The sequence below is a fragment of the Podarcis pityusensis genome (assembly GCF_964106645.2).
Source record: "Podarcis pityusensis genome assembly, chromosome: 5".
Classification (NCBI taxonomy): domain Eukaryota; kingdom Metazoa; phylum Chordata; class Lepidosauria; order Squamata; family Lacertidae; genus Podarcis; species Podarcis pityusensis.
Genome location: NC_138032.1, coordinates 41,874,195 through 41,887,120, shown reverse-complemented (window position 1 = coordinate 41,887,120; position 12,926 = coordinate 41,874,195). Strand labels below are relative to the sequence as shown.

Here is a 12,926-nt window from a genome sequence, read left to right as displayed (position 1 = left end):
AGAATGAGAGCGATCAGATCTTGGCATACACAAAAGAGGGTGCTTTGCATGAGTTGATGTTATGGCTTGTGTGTCGGTGCTGAGCTGCAGGTGAGATGTGTTTGCTTCATTCTCTGTGTGTAAGAGTGGAGTTGGGAGTAAATGCTTCTGTGCAGGCTTGCCTGGGGATCAGGGTAAGGGCTTATGTTCAGGCCCTGTGCAGATGCTTGAGAGTTGCCTTCTTCTGCCACAGGCCTTGGGCATTTCCTCACTACCTAGAAACCACTGCTGCTGGTTCCTGTTTGGGAATCTGCGAAGCCTTTTTGGAAACCCTGTTTTCAATGACTGGGGGGGGGGGTGGTCTTGCTCTGGGGCTGGGCCTTTGGTCCTCATGGCTCTGGAGTCTAGAGTGGATTCTTTCATTTTCATTTCACAAAGTTGGGAGGGACCACCAAAAGGCTATTCGATCCATCCCTCCTGTTTCTTTTGATCCAGTCCAACCTGTCTCCCTTCACTCAGAAGAAGAAGAAGAAGAAGAAAATATGATCCTTCCCAAATCAGAACAAAAACTTTAACATGCAATGGAAAATGTGAAAATAATTCATTCTGTCGTTTTGAAGGCCATTACTTGTCTAGTTTGGGTGCCCAGCACTGACCAGCAACCCAGCTGTCCTTGCAGGCTGCGCACCCGAGAGGCCAATGCATGTGCCGTGTGATGCGCTTTTTTCTGTCATCCGTGGAAAATATGGAATAGCTGGTAATACAGTGTTTCTGGGAGGATTACTTTTGGCTAAACTGGCCAGTTCTGTTGGAGAGATTGTAACTAGGCAGCCCTGTCTGCAAAAGGGAGGAGTGTGCTAGAGCAGGCTGTCACGGGCACACATTTCTGCCTCTTGCCTTACACGCTTTTATCTCTATAAGGCTCCTCCGGCCTCTGCCACTGTGCTTCACTCTCCCCCCGCCGCATGTTGACTGTCTTCTCCGTCTCAAAAGCTGAGCGAGCGAGCGAGAGTCAGCGCAGCAGCATGGATAAATCTTTGGAGAGCGTTGAGCCGTGGCAGACAGTCTTCATTTCCTGTGTCCTCTTGCTCCTTGCTGCCTGTGCATCCGCCGGCAGAAGCTTTCCCAGCACAGGACAACATCTGAACATTAGCAATCTCTGGGAAGGAGACTGCGAGCAGGAGGCTGGGACTGTGTTAATGTGGCACGAGGGCGCATGGTTCATGTAAGCAACCCAAGACAGGAAGCCCATTAATGGGCTCGCTTTTTCCTTGAGCAAACCATTGCAAGCATATTTGTAAGAATGCGGTGCCGTGTTCCCCACTGCGCTGCCCCGAAATATGTGTGCACTTTGTCGCTGCAGAGCCGGCTCACATCAGTCAAGCCTGAAGTTGTGTGCAGAGACGAGCAGGCTTTGTGGGCAGGTTTGTACATGTTGTGCATTGTGCATGGATTGTCACCACCCTTCCGAGGCAGGCAGCTCGTGACCCTCAGTGTGCCTTCTGCTGCACCCAGTGGTTTGTGAAGGTCAGGGGTGCTCATGCAGTGTGCTCTCCATCATCTCTGAAGATCTGCCATGCCACTTAATGTTATGAGAGGCTGCTCCCTCAAGCATTTCTTGGCCAGCTCCCGCTGCGACCGAGTGTAGTTCGCTTAGGTTCCTTAACGATCAAGTTAATAGCTTGGATCCTGTTAAATCCACCGAGGCACACACTCCATCCTGTCCCTCTTGCTGCAGATCCACCTCTTCCTCCCTGATTCGCCGGCTCGTTCTTCCGTGCTCCACCCACCCACAAATTCACTTTCCCGAAGAAATTATCTGAATTGCTGTCTTTTATTGACCGAAGTAGCTGGAATTTATAGACTTTCCCTGTACAGCCGCGGCTTCTGTTGGTACAGGTACTTGGGGAAGCAGACAGAGTCTGGCTGAATTATAGACTCCCTTGCCCACAGGATGTGCGCGGAGCTGTGCCGCTTAGGGACCTAGCACAAGTGCGTTTCCCTAGGAGAGCTGCATCCAGCTTTCAGTCTCCCAGCAGCTATGATGGTTGACTTTGGGGGTAAAGGTTTGCCAAGGCACACGTATGGAGGGGAGCTGAGTGGTCAGGCTAAGCAATTCAGTGAAGAGTCGTTGTTCATTAGGCCATGATGTTGCAGACCTGGAGACACGAGATCTGCCAGCATTTTGCGGTGTTCCCAGAGGCCTGAGTCTCTTCCCTCTCCGCTTTTGTAGGGGAAGGAGCCGTGTTTGCATTTTGGCTTTTGGTTCTTGCAAATCCTCCAAGGTGGTTTACAGCTGTTAAAATCTCGCTGCGGTTAAAACTAGCAAGCATTTAAAAAGCCAAAATAAAACATCCAGAATAGGATATACACTAAAATCCAGATGAAATAAAACCTTCTTAACTGCCCATCTAAAAGACAATGCCCTCCACCATTTGAACTGCTTGTATAAAGAAGTTGACCCTGAGTTTGCTTATTTTCTCATCCCTCCCAATCCATTTCCCTTTTGTGATGTGTCTTGAGTGCAGAGAAATCTTTGTTTAGTGACTTATAAGCTGTTCTGGGAGCTTTTTATAGCCAAAGAATGGGATGAAAATAAAAGCTCTAAATAAATAAATGCACATATGTTGTCAGTGGAATACAGAACAGGGCCTCGGAAGATGACTACAACTGATGGGCAAGTTCATGTGAGGGGAGGCAGGCCTTCATATATCCTGGCCCAAAGCCATTTAGGGCTTTATTGATAATAACCAACTCCTTGAATTGGGTCTGAAAATGAATTGAAAGCCGCTGCAATTTAAACAAGGCCAGTGTAATATGGCCAGAAAAGCAGACACCAGACATTATTCTGGCTTCAGCATTTTGCACCAGCTGTGGTTTCTGAAAAGTTTTCAAGGGCAACCTCACATCTCGAGTGTGTTAGTAATCACAGCGTAATTTGTTTCCCTTAGGAGCAGCGTGAGATCAGCCTGCTTCATTCTCCCGCTCTTTTGTTTGATTTTGGGGTGCAGGTGTGCACAGCATCCGGGGAGCCGGGTCCCAGCACACCTGTCTTCTCCCTGAGCCTGTCTTAAAAAGAATAAAAAATCTCTGGCTGCTGTCTGTCATTATTCTCAACTGTTCCGCAATTCATATATTTTTCTGGCCCAGAGTTTACTGGGGCATTACCTACCGCAAGTAAAACATGGGCCCAGGTCTTCTCCCACCTGTGTCTGAACCCAGTCACCCCTTTTATTTCTGTCCCACACTTCTTCTAGCTTCACCTGCTTAGCCATGGGGAGTGGGGGCTGCTGCTCCTGCTCTGTAAGCTGGGTTTTCCAGCTTCCTTGGTTTGGGTGCCACCAACGCCCTTTCGCGGAGCAGGCAGGAAGACAGCTGCTGGGGAGCTGGGCACCCACTCCAGCTTCCTCCCCTGAAAAGAATGAGGGAGCCTGGCGAAACGGTTAATGGGGAAAGTATGCAAGCAGCAGGAGGCACCTGATCAATAACTCCCAATCTCCCATGGGCCATCAATCCTTCTCCGCAACACGAGCCCACGGCTTCATCAATCAGCCAGCGCACCCGCTCCAGGGCTGCCAGAAGGGCTCAGGGGCTGAGATGCACCACGGCGCTCCGCAGTCAGAGGCAGCGCCTGGCTGTCGTTTCAAAGGTGGTGTGTGGGGGATCAGGATGAGCTCCCTGAAATGGCATTGGGGTGGGGGTGTCCACCAGTGGCCTGGGCTGCTTTGGGGGAAGGGGCAAGAGGCCGAGGGCCTTGCACTGCTGCTGCTCCAGCTCGCCACCCCTCACTGCTTTCCTCTCTCCTCCCTCCAGCTTTCTCCCCACAGACCACACCCTGTGGGGCTACAGGAACCACGCTTTGACTACTACAACTACACCCCGGCTGACTTGGACTTGAGTGACTCTGAGCTGCCGCACGTCATTGAGATCTACGACTTCCCAGCGGAGTTTCGCACCGAGGACCTGCTGCGCGTCTTCTGCATCTACCAGTGAGCCATTTGTCCCCGTTGTGTTGGACTAGAGGGCCCTTGTGGCTCCTTCCAACTCTGCGATTCTATGTCCCATGTCACACCTTCTCCTTGAGTGTGGATCACCCCCAGCAGGCAGGGCTGGGGGTGATGGCTCTCTTCACCCAGAGCTTTCCCTTCCATGGCCTCCTGACTTCTGTGAGTCCTTAGACCTGGATCCAGATGTGCTCCCCAGCTCAGAGATGCAAAGGCCAGTCTTGTTCCAAAGATGCCCAGGCATGCTCTGGCATCACTACCCACCAGGCATCCTTCCAACTCCCCCTATCCCTGCACCCCCTCCTGAGCTCCTCCCAGGACTGCACACAATTGCTTTTTTCTTCCTCTGAACACCCCCACCCCCACAAGAACCCTGATGTCCCCATATTTCTCTTTTCTGCTCTCCAGGAAGAAAGGCTTTGACATTAAATGGGTGGATGACAGACATGCCCTGGGGATCTTCTCCAGCCCCATCACAGGTGAGGCTTGTTTTTCAGCAGGGCTTGACTGGGCAACAGGAAGCGGCTTTCTTGGTACCTGGTGGGAATGGCCTGCCTAATGCATTCACTGGGAAGGGAGTCTACTTCCCCATATGATACCTGCTTCTCTTCTCACAGCCCGAGATGCTCTCAGCACCAAGCACCTAATGGTGAAAACCCGCCCACTGTCCCAGGCCACGCGAGCTGCAAAGACCAAGGCCCGAGCCTTTTCTGGTGAGTCCAGAAGAAAGAGATTAAATGCCTGGGGTGCTGAGCATCTTCCAGCCTGTAGCTCATAGCTGCACTATGTATTCTTACCTTGCAGAGATTATCCCAGATCATTGTAGGTAGCCATAGTTGTAGGGCTTCAACAGCCCCACCCACCCACCTGGACCCTCCATCTCTGCTCCTCTCAGGTGCTGATGAGCACTGGTTCTTCAGCACAACTGCTTATGAAACTGGTCTGCTGGAAGTCTCTCTCTCACATGGACATTGAGCTTCCCAAATCCTACAACCGCTTTCCAGGGAAACAGCTGCAGTTTAAAACAGTGGAAGTTCTCCTGCTAGCACCGAACAGGGCTTGTTAACTGTAACAGTAGAGTCAATAAGAATGGGTTGCCCCCCTTTGGGTTCCTGCTGGCTGCCCTAGTCCCTGAGCACCCTTGCGTCTCATCGGGGCTGAGAATAACAAGAAGTCTGGTTGGCTTCCTAGGGCAACGCCAGGCAACACCTAGGGAATTGAAAAGGTGCATTAAAATAAAAAGTAACAAAATTAATATTGAAAGTAGAATCTGCAACGCGGTTTACAAAAAAATACAGAAAATTAAACAAACATTAAAATCGTCAATAGAAGATAACATTAGAAGCAGATATTTAAAACAATTCGAAACGTTCTGGTGTCACATGGCCTGTTTGCAATGTAGCTTTGTGGGTGTGTGACACACAGGAGAGAACAGTCAGGCAGGCAACAGTGCAGCCCTGCATACCCCATCCAGCCAGTGTTTCCCACACACTCACTGTCGCCCCATTGCTCCCACGTGTCTCTTGCCCATGGCAGATCCCTTTGACAGCTGCTTCCACTCCCGTTTTCCTGACCATTAGAGGTGCTCTCAGCCTCCTCTGCTATCCTCCTTTGTATGCGATAGAGGGCAGCACCCAGGCTGTGGGTGATGCTCTTCCCTGCCTTATCTCTTTTCCTTTAATATGTGCTTTTGGAAAAGGACTCATCTGCCTAAATACTCTCATCTTCCAGCAATGGGAGTCCTGACTCTGAGCACTGAGACTGTTCTCCTCCCTCTGCCAATTCCTCTAGAATTCCTGCAGCCAGCCAAAGAGCGCCCCGAGACCTCAGCCGCTCTGGCCAGGAGACTGGTGACAGGCGCCCTGGGCGTGCGGAGCAACCAAAGCAAGGCCGAGCGGGAAGCTGAACGCAAGCAGCTGCAAGCAGCCCGAGGTAAGCCTAAGGGTGCGGGGAAAGACGTGAACTGACGCTGTTGTGTTGTAGAGGCAGGAAGTGTGTTGGAGACGGAGGTGGCCCATGCTGCGGTGCTGGCGAGGGATGCTGGGGGATTTCTCGATGTCTCCGCCTCAGGCCTCCCTGCTCTCACTTACTACCCACGTCCTGGGAGTCTCTGGGGAGTCTGGCTCTCTGCTTCCAGGCAGGGTTGCAAGTAAGCTACACCAACCACGTGCTCGCTCACTCTCCTTGCTGTCACACAGACAGCTCTGCCTGCCTGAGGACCTGAGGGAGTCTGTTAGGCAGCCAATGTCTAGGTCACAGAAACATGCAGGGATACAGGAGAGGGGATCACCCTTGGTGTCAGGTTGCATTCTGGGAAAGGGTTCCCTCATAGCCCTCCCCTCTCCTTCCACTTTCTGCTGCTAAGGCAGAACGGCGTTAAGGGAAGCATCCTCTGCACAACAAAGGGGGAACCAGGTGGCCTGGCTGGGGAAAGGGGTTGTTTCCCCCTTTCCCCACCACTACCAGCTTTCTCCAGGGCTGCAGGAGACCCATGGTCAGATGAGCTGCCACCTCAGCCATGCTGCTGTCCTGGGCTTATTGTATCCATTAAGGGCCCTGTCTCTTCCCAGTGCGATGGCAGCTGGCTCTCCGCCTGTGCTTCAGCTGCACCAGCTAGATAACAGCGGTGGAGCGTGCCCGCCTAGCTGTTTGCCATACTTGTTTGGAAACTGTAATGAGATCAGTGAGGTCCTTTCAGATTCCCCACATGTCTGTTATTTCCTGTTAGGACTGGGAGGGCTCTACTGGGTAGCAGGAGCTGGCCACTGCAGAGCATCTTGCAGGAGCCTGAGGATGCTACGCTCCTGTCCTACAGCTGTCAGTTGCATCTTCAGCATCCTTTGTTAAGAAAGGAGTAGTTAGGGAGTACCTTGTCTGTCCAGGTACCAGCTACCAATGTCCTAGTCCTCTGGGCTGGGATATTTTGACATCTCCAGTCTTCATGGGAATCCACAAAGCTCCCGCTCTCCCCAGTGGTTGCCCAAACTAAAATTCACACACATGTTGTACCTATGGTGTATGGCTCATAACACTGATGGATATGTGACTTTTGATTCGGCCGAGTATTAGTCCTAGGGGTAGCAGTAGGTGGAACCAAGGATCCCAGACTTGGCTCAGAAGTGGAGGAGTTTTATGGAAGATACAACTGGATTGAATTGGGGCGGGGAGGGTGTGAAAGGGTTAGTTGGTACTGAAAGTCACAGGCAAGGGCTCCCTCTGGGCTGAGTTGATTCTATTACGTCAATAAAGTCTTTTGTATATAGTGGAACCTGACAGTAGGCCTATGGGCCTTGCAGGGCAGGTAGTCTAGAAGATGTTCAGAACTGTCTTGTATTCCAGATTGGCAGGTTGGGCAAAGGAGCTGGCAGTTCTTTGGTTCCCATGTTCATTTTCAGTTTATCCAGAGCCTCTGGTTTTGTTGCAGGAATATATGCTGTAGGGAGACAAGGACCTTTTATTTCTTTTGAGAGCCACATTCTCTTGGGGATGATCTGTTGGGGACTGTGTGCCAGCAGTGGAGGCAGCCTAACCCAAAAGTGGGGAGCACCACTTCTCTCTCTCTCTCTCTCTCTCTCTCTCTCTTTCTCTCTCTTTCTTTCATTCTCTCCCACTTTTCTCTTTCTGCCACTTTCTTTCCTCCTGGTCCTCCTGCCCCACCTTGCCATCTGCTTCAGACACATGCATTGCTTGGGCTGCAGGCTACTCACCCCTGCCCTAAAATGTGGAAGGAAGAAGAGATTTCAGGGAAGTGGGATGAGGCAGGGCCTCTCATTGAAGCAGGTGGAGGATGGGGGCAGAGCTGATGGATCATGCCCCCTAGAGACAGTCAAAGATTGGGCTTGAAGAGGGAAGCTGAATAGCCTCTGATCTCAAAGAAGCACACCGTACATCCTAGAGAGGTCAAGTTAGGCTTTGCCTTTTTAAAAAAAATCCTGCTGCTCTTTTTGAAACAAAATGCAGTATTTTAAGCTTGCAAAGACCCTTCAGGCAGCAGTGAAAATGAGGAGAAGAGGGTGCAGGTAATTAACAATGCAAATATTTTAGTCACTGTAGGTATATGTCTTTAACAACAAGCTTTTTGCACATTAAAAAAAAAGTGTTGATAGTTGTTTGTCAGTTCAGGTGATAAATTTCCCCGTGATTTTCCTGTTTCTAATATAGCCTCTTTCCTCCCTACACCTGCTCCTCTCCAGCCCCCACTCCACCCCCCCCCAAACCCGGCCCCTTCTTATGGAGTTTTCTGAGGAAGCTTCTCTCATACAATGACTCTATTACCTTCTGTCATTCTTTTTGAAACTGGAGTACGAGCATGGATTACTCTGGGTCTCTCTGACATTCCCAGCATAATCAGAAGCTGTTAAAAATTGTTTTTCTCCATAGCTTTCACTTTAGCATTTTGAATAGGATCTGAATCCAATAATCACTGCAGCATTTCCACCGCTATTACCCCTGCCAATGATGGTGTGTGCCCTGTGAACACAGCATTTTGGACTAATTCCTGCAACAGATTTCTCATTGTATACATATGATGTCCAGGTTACTGTAGCCTCGTTCAGCCCAGGCCTCCCCCTGCTCTCATATTTTTACTGTACTGTCCTTGCAGATGTCCTCTTTGTGACCACAGTAGAGTAGTGATTCTTATTCTTTTCTTTTTCTATTTTGCCCATTTTTCTGCCATGGCGCTGCGAGGGACAAAAGCTGGAAGATTAGTTTATGGCTTTGGCCAGATGCTTATGAGACAGGAGGCACCAGCAGCGGCGCTCCCATATACTTGGCCCCGTTCCTCAATTGCTCTCCCAAAATGCTATATGGTAAAAAGGGGGGCATCAGGTCTGTGATCCTCAGGTTTGGGCACTAGGTGGTGCTCCAGTCCTGATTACTGCTCCAGGATGCGGAACTGGGAGCCAGTGCCAGCTGCAGGAGGCAGTGTAAGTCATGCATAGGAATAGGTGATTTGTTTTAATTGAAGCTGCCAACTCTGCAGTCTCCCTGCTCTTCTCCGCTCGCTAGCCTTTCCCTCGGGTCACCAGGCAGGCTTTCTGATCCTAGCACAGGTGAGACGCAGCCCATCAGAACATGGCATGGCACTGCCGGTAGAGGCTGGTCATGGGGCAGGCACAGTGCGGCTGAGATGGGAGGAAGGACACGGCGGCATGAAGCAAGGTCAGCACAGGGCACACGCTTTCTGAGTGCCAGCAGGGTAGGCAGCCACAGTTTGCTGAGGAAAGTGGTTGTGCTGTGTCATGGGAGCAGAGCCTGGTACGCCGGTAAGGGCGGGAGGTGATGGAGGAAGGAGGGAGAGGAAGCGCCAAGGCTTCGGAGAAGCGCCACTCTGTGGAATCAAAACATATACCGTCATGTGATAGACAACAATCCCATGACTGCAATCATGGAGCAGGAATTCTAACAGGCTGCAGTCCCCTGCACCTTCCAAGTGTGGCGCTTTCCTGTGCTGGCAGAGTGCATCCCACATGGCTTCACCTGCCCCTTTTCTCCTCGCAGAGCGGAAGCACTTGGAGATGAAACAACGAGAAGATGCCTGGGAAGGACGTGAGTGAGGCCGCACCATCTCGAGGAGAAAGGGGAGAGATGCCTTGAGACTTCACCTGAGCAGAACTGGGGCTTGGGCGCAGGCGGGCAGGTTGTGCTCGGCAGCGTCGGGGAAAGTTCTGCCGCTCCCTTTGGGCTAAGCAGCAAGAACATGGGCACTCCTGAGCGGCGGGAACAAGCTCAAATGAGCTCCAGCAAGCCTTGCCCTAGGATGCACCTGAGACCCTGAAACAGTGGAGCTGGAGTTGGCAGTGCCTCTGCAAGAGCTGCCACTGGGCATCTGGCCCAAAGACTGGGCACTGTTCCACTTGTTGTGCCATGGAAACATAACCCTCAATATCCAAAGGACGTTGGCTCGGCCCTTCTTGGATGCGGTGCCTTCCTCCACTGTGGGCAGCAGGAAGACCACTGAGCAGTGTGGGGCCCTTGGGTTCTGTGGGACTGGACTGAGCTGTGGCAGCTTTTACAATGGGCCCTCTAGGATGATCAAGTGCCCGCCATTGAGTTTCTTATTAAAGGCTTTTTTATTTTAAAAAAATAATCACATGGTGCAGTGTGCAATTACACGCAGCCTCACTCCTTCCAAATTGCTCTTGAATTAACCTCTGCAACCTTGTGGATTCAGCAACAGTCGGTGGTGGCAGCCAATGAGTTGCCAACACTGCGGCTGGACCAGACCTCCTCCCGGCTCCTCAGGATGTCCAAATGCTGACCGGAAGTGAGCATCAGATGCACAGAAAACAGCAACTCTTGTATGTTAGCAGAATCCTGATAGAGCTAAGTTCCAGTAAAGAGCTGGTGTTGAGATGCTCTTTTTCCTTGTGCGTACTGGGAAGCTGGCATGTTTACGGGAGGCCTTTGCCACCCAAGCTGTATGCAAGATCCCTGGCCCTACCAGGATATTGCTGCTGCTGGGATTCCCCTCCTCATAGCAGGAATGCTTTGGCAGAGGCCCCTACAGCATGTCATTCCCACCTTGTGAATATAGGGCTTGTAATAGCTGCCGGACCCAGGTCACAGCACAAACATGCTTGCTCTGGCCAGCTTGCAGGAAAGGTTGGATTTCGCTTTACGGGCACCGACCCCCTCAGGAATGCCTCCCCAGGGGCAGCAGACAAAGTCCTCTCTGTTCCAGGTAGCTTGATTACAAACGCCCGAGCTGCAGGCAGATTGGCCACTTCCTTGTAAACTGACATTGACAACACGCCCCTGCTAGGCCGTGCCGGAGATTCCTGTGGTCAGACTCTCCCAGCTGTGTTTGGGGTCAACACCCTGGGAGCAACTTGGCTCTCTGAGTAGCGGCTGCCGCTGCCTGATTGCCCCAGAGTTCGAGACCCAAGGACAACAGCACAGAGGGAGCAGGCAAGACTGCAGCCCAAATGCAGCCCAACGTGTCCCAGACCCAGCAGCGGGTAGAGACTTGGGATTCAAAGGCCATAAGAATGGGAGTGGTGCTCAGGAGGACTAGATGGGAGTAGGGAGGCAGAGTCCTCTTGGCTGATGCTTCAAGGCAGAGATGGGGGGGAGCAAATACAGTGGTACCTTGGGTTACAGATGCTTCAGGTTACAGACGCTTCAGGTTACAGACTTTGCCAACCCAGAAATAGTACCTCGGGTTAAGAACTTTGCTTCAGGATGAGAACAGAAATCGCGTGGCGGCAGTGGGAGGCCCCATTAGCTAAAGTGGTACCTCAGGTTAAGAACAGTTTCAGGTTAAGAACGGACCTCCAGAACGAATTAAGTTCTTAACACGAGGTACCACTGTATGGCCCTCCAGAACTCTCTGCTTGGCCCTTGGAACTCTCCGCAGGCCACACCCCTCCTCCACTGGCCACGCCCCTCACTGGCCCTGCATTGCAGCCTCCTTGAGTGTTTTTCTCCTGACCAGCTTGTATCCTTGCACTGCCTGGATGGCAAATGCAGAGAGATGAGCAAATTGGCACTTGTTGCTCCAGTCCCTTTTGCTTCTGGCCCCACCCACCTTTGGTATGTGGCCCCCTGAAGGCTGCCAAAGAGGACACGTGGCCCCCAGGCTGCAAAACGTTCCAAGCCCGTTTGAAAGGGTGTCTGTGGCGCCACATGGCCTGAGAGGGAAAAGGGAGACTGGAGCCGCCTTGTCAGAGCCTGGGGAGACGCTGCATGGGAAATATGGTCTCAGAAGCATCCAGTCGTGTTTAGCTTTGCCCGGGGTCAGGTCAAGGTAGGCCAAGACAGCTCTCAAGCCTGGAATGTGCTGGCAGGCCGAGTGTTTACTGGCCAGCCAAGCTCGCAGGCATCTCCCTGCCTGGAACAGCTCTCTCTTGTGTCTCCTCTTGGGCAGGGTGGAGCCCGGGACTCTGATGTGGGCAGCGTTCTGGAAGGGGAGGCGGATGGGTGCTCACTGCTTTTCCTGGCAGTTCCAGTAGTCTCTAACCCCCTGGTGAGGCCTGGCTTGCTCCGGCCTGCCAGCTGCTCCCCGAAAACAAGCCCCGTCTATTTGGGCCAATTAAATACTCTAAATACTGATACAGCGCAGCGGCTAAACTGTGTCCCACCCCTGTTTATAGCTTCTGGCAGCCTGCGGAGGCTGCCGAAATGAAAGGCCAGCAGCCATGAGCCATCTGTGCCTTGCGAGCAACTTGAGAGGGAGTTTCCATCAGCACGAGGGCTGGAAATGTCTCTGCTCTGGCTACTCTTTCCCTCAGAAATGCTTGGCTTGTTTCTTTTGTACCTTGATCAGGAGACTTCATGCAGTCCTAGGCATGTTGCTCAGAAGTAAAAGTTCAGTGGGACTTGCTCTCTAGTCAGGGCTGCCTTAATGCCCCAATGCAGGGCATTCCTCATGAAGTTGTGCCTCAAGTCCTGTATTGGGTGGCTGTTTCTGCACCTCCATCCTGATGGACCTTGGTTCAGTCTCTCTTCTCCTCGCTCCTTCTCGTTGTCTTTGTGTTAGATTGACAGAATTTGTGCCACACACGCAGCTGACCATTGTTTTGAAGGCCTTCAGAATAAAGTGTAGGGACCATCTCTGTGTGTGTGTGTGTGTGTGTGTGTGTGTGTGTGTGTGTGTACACAGTGCTTTTTTCTAAAAAAGAATGTTTAGGGGTACTCTCATTTTGACTCAAGAAAATCACCATTTTATAGTTCAGATCGGGAGAAATAAATACAGTAAATGGACATAAGTACAAAGATTCACAAAATGTTTAGGGGTATGCATACCCTTGCGTCACCCCAGAAAAAAGCACTGTGTGTATGTACACCCCCCCAAAAAACAATACATACATACATGCATACATTTAGTTAGTTAGTATACCGCCCTACACCTGTAGAACTCAGGGTGGTTCACAACATAGTAAAAATAACAACAAACCAATAATTCTCCCCACCCCACAGATTTGAAAGGGCATTGAATGT

The 12,926-nt window shown here is 51.4% G+C and overlaps 1 protein-coding gene across 1 annotated transcript in view; it reads left to right on the top strand.

The window, feature by feature from the left end:
* R3HCC1L (R3H domain and coiled-coil containing 1 like) overlaps positions 1–10,074 on the top strand; it is a 34,031-nt gene extending 23,957 nt beyond the window's left edge. The window contains 5 exon segments of the mRNA XM_081005869.1: positions 3,793–3,968; positions 4,392–4,462; positions 4,601–4,696; positions 5,775–5,915; positions 9,486–10,074. Coding sequence (XP_080861995.1) covers positions 3,793–3,968; positions 4,392–4,462; positions 4,601–4,696; positions 5,775–5,915; positions 9,486–9,541 — 540 coding nt within the window. The 3' untranslated portion in view covers positions 9,542–10,074.
* The last annotated feature ends 2,852 nt before the right edge of the window (positions 10,075–12,926 follow it).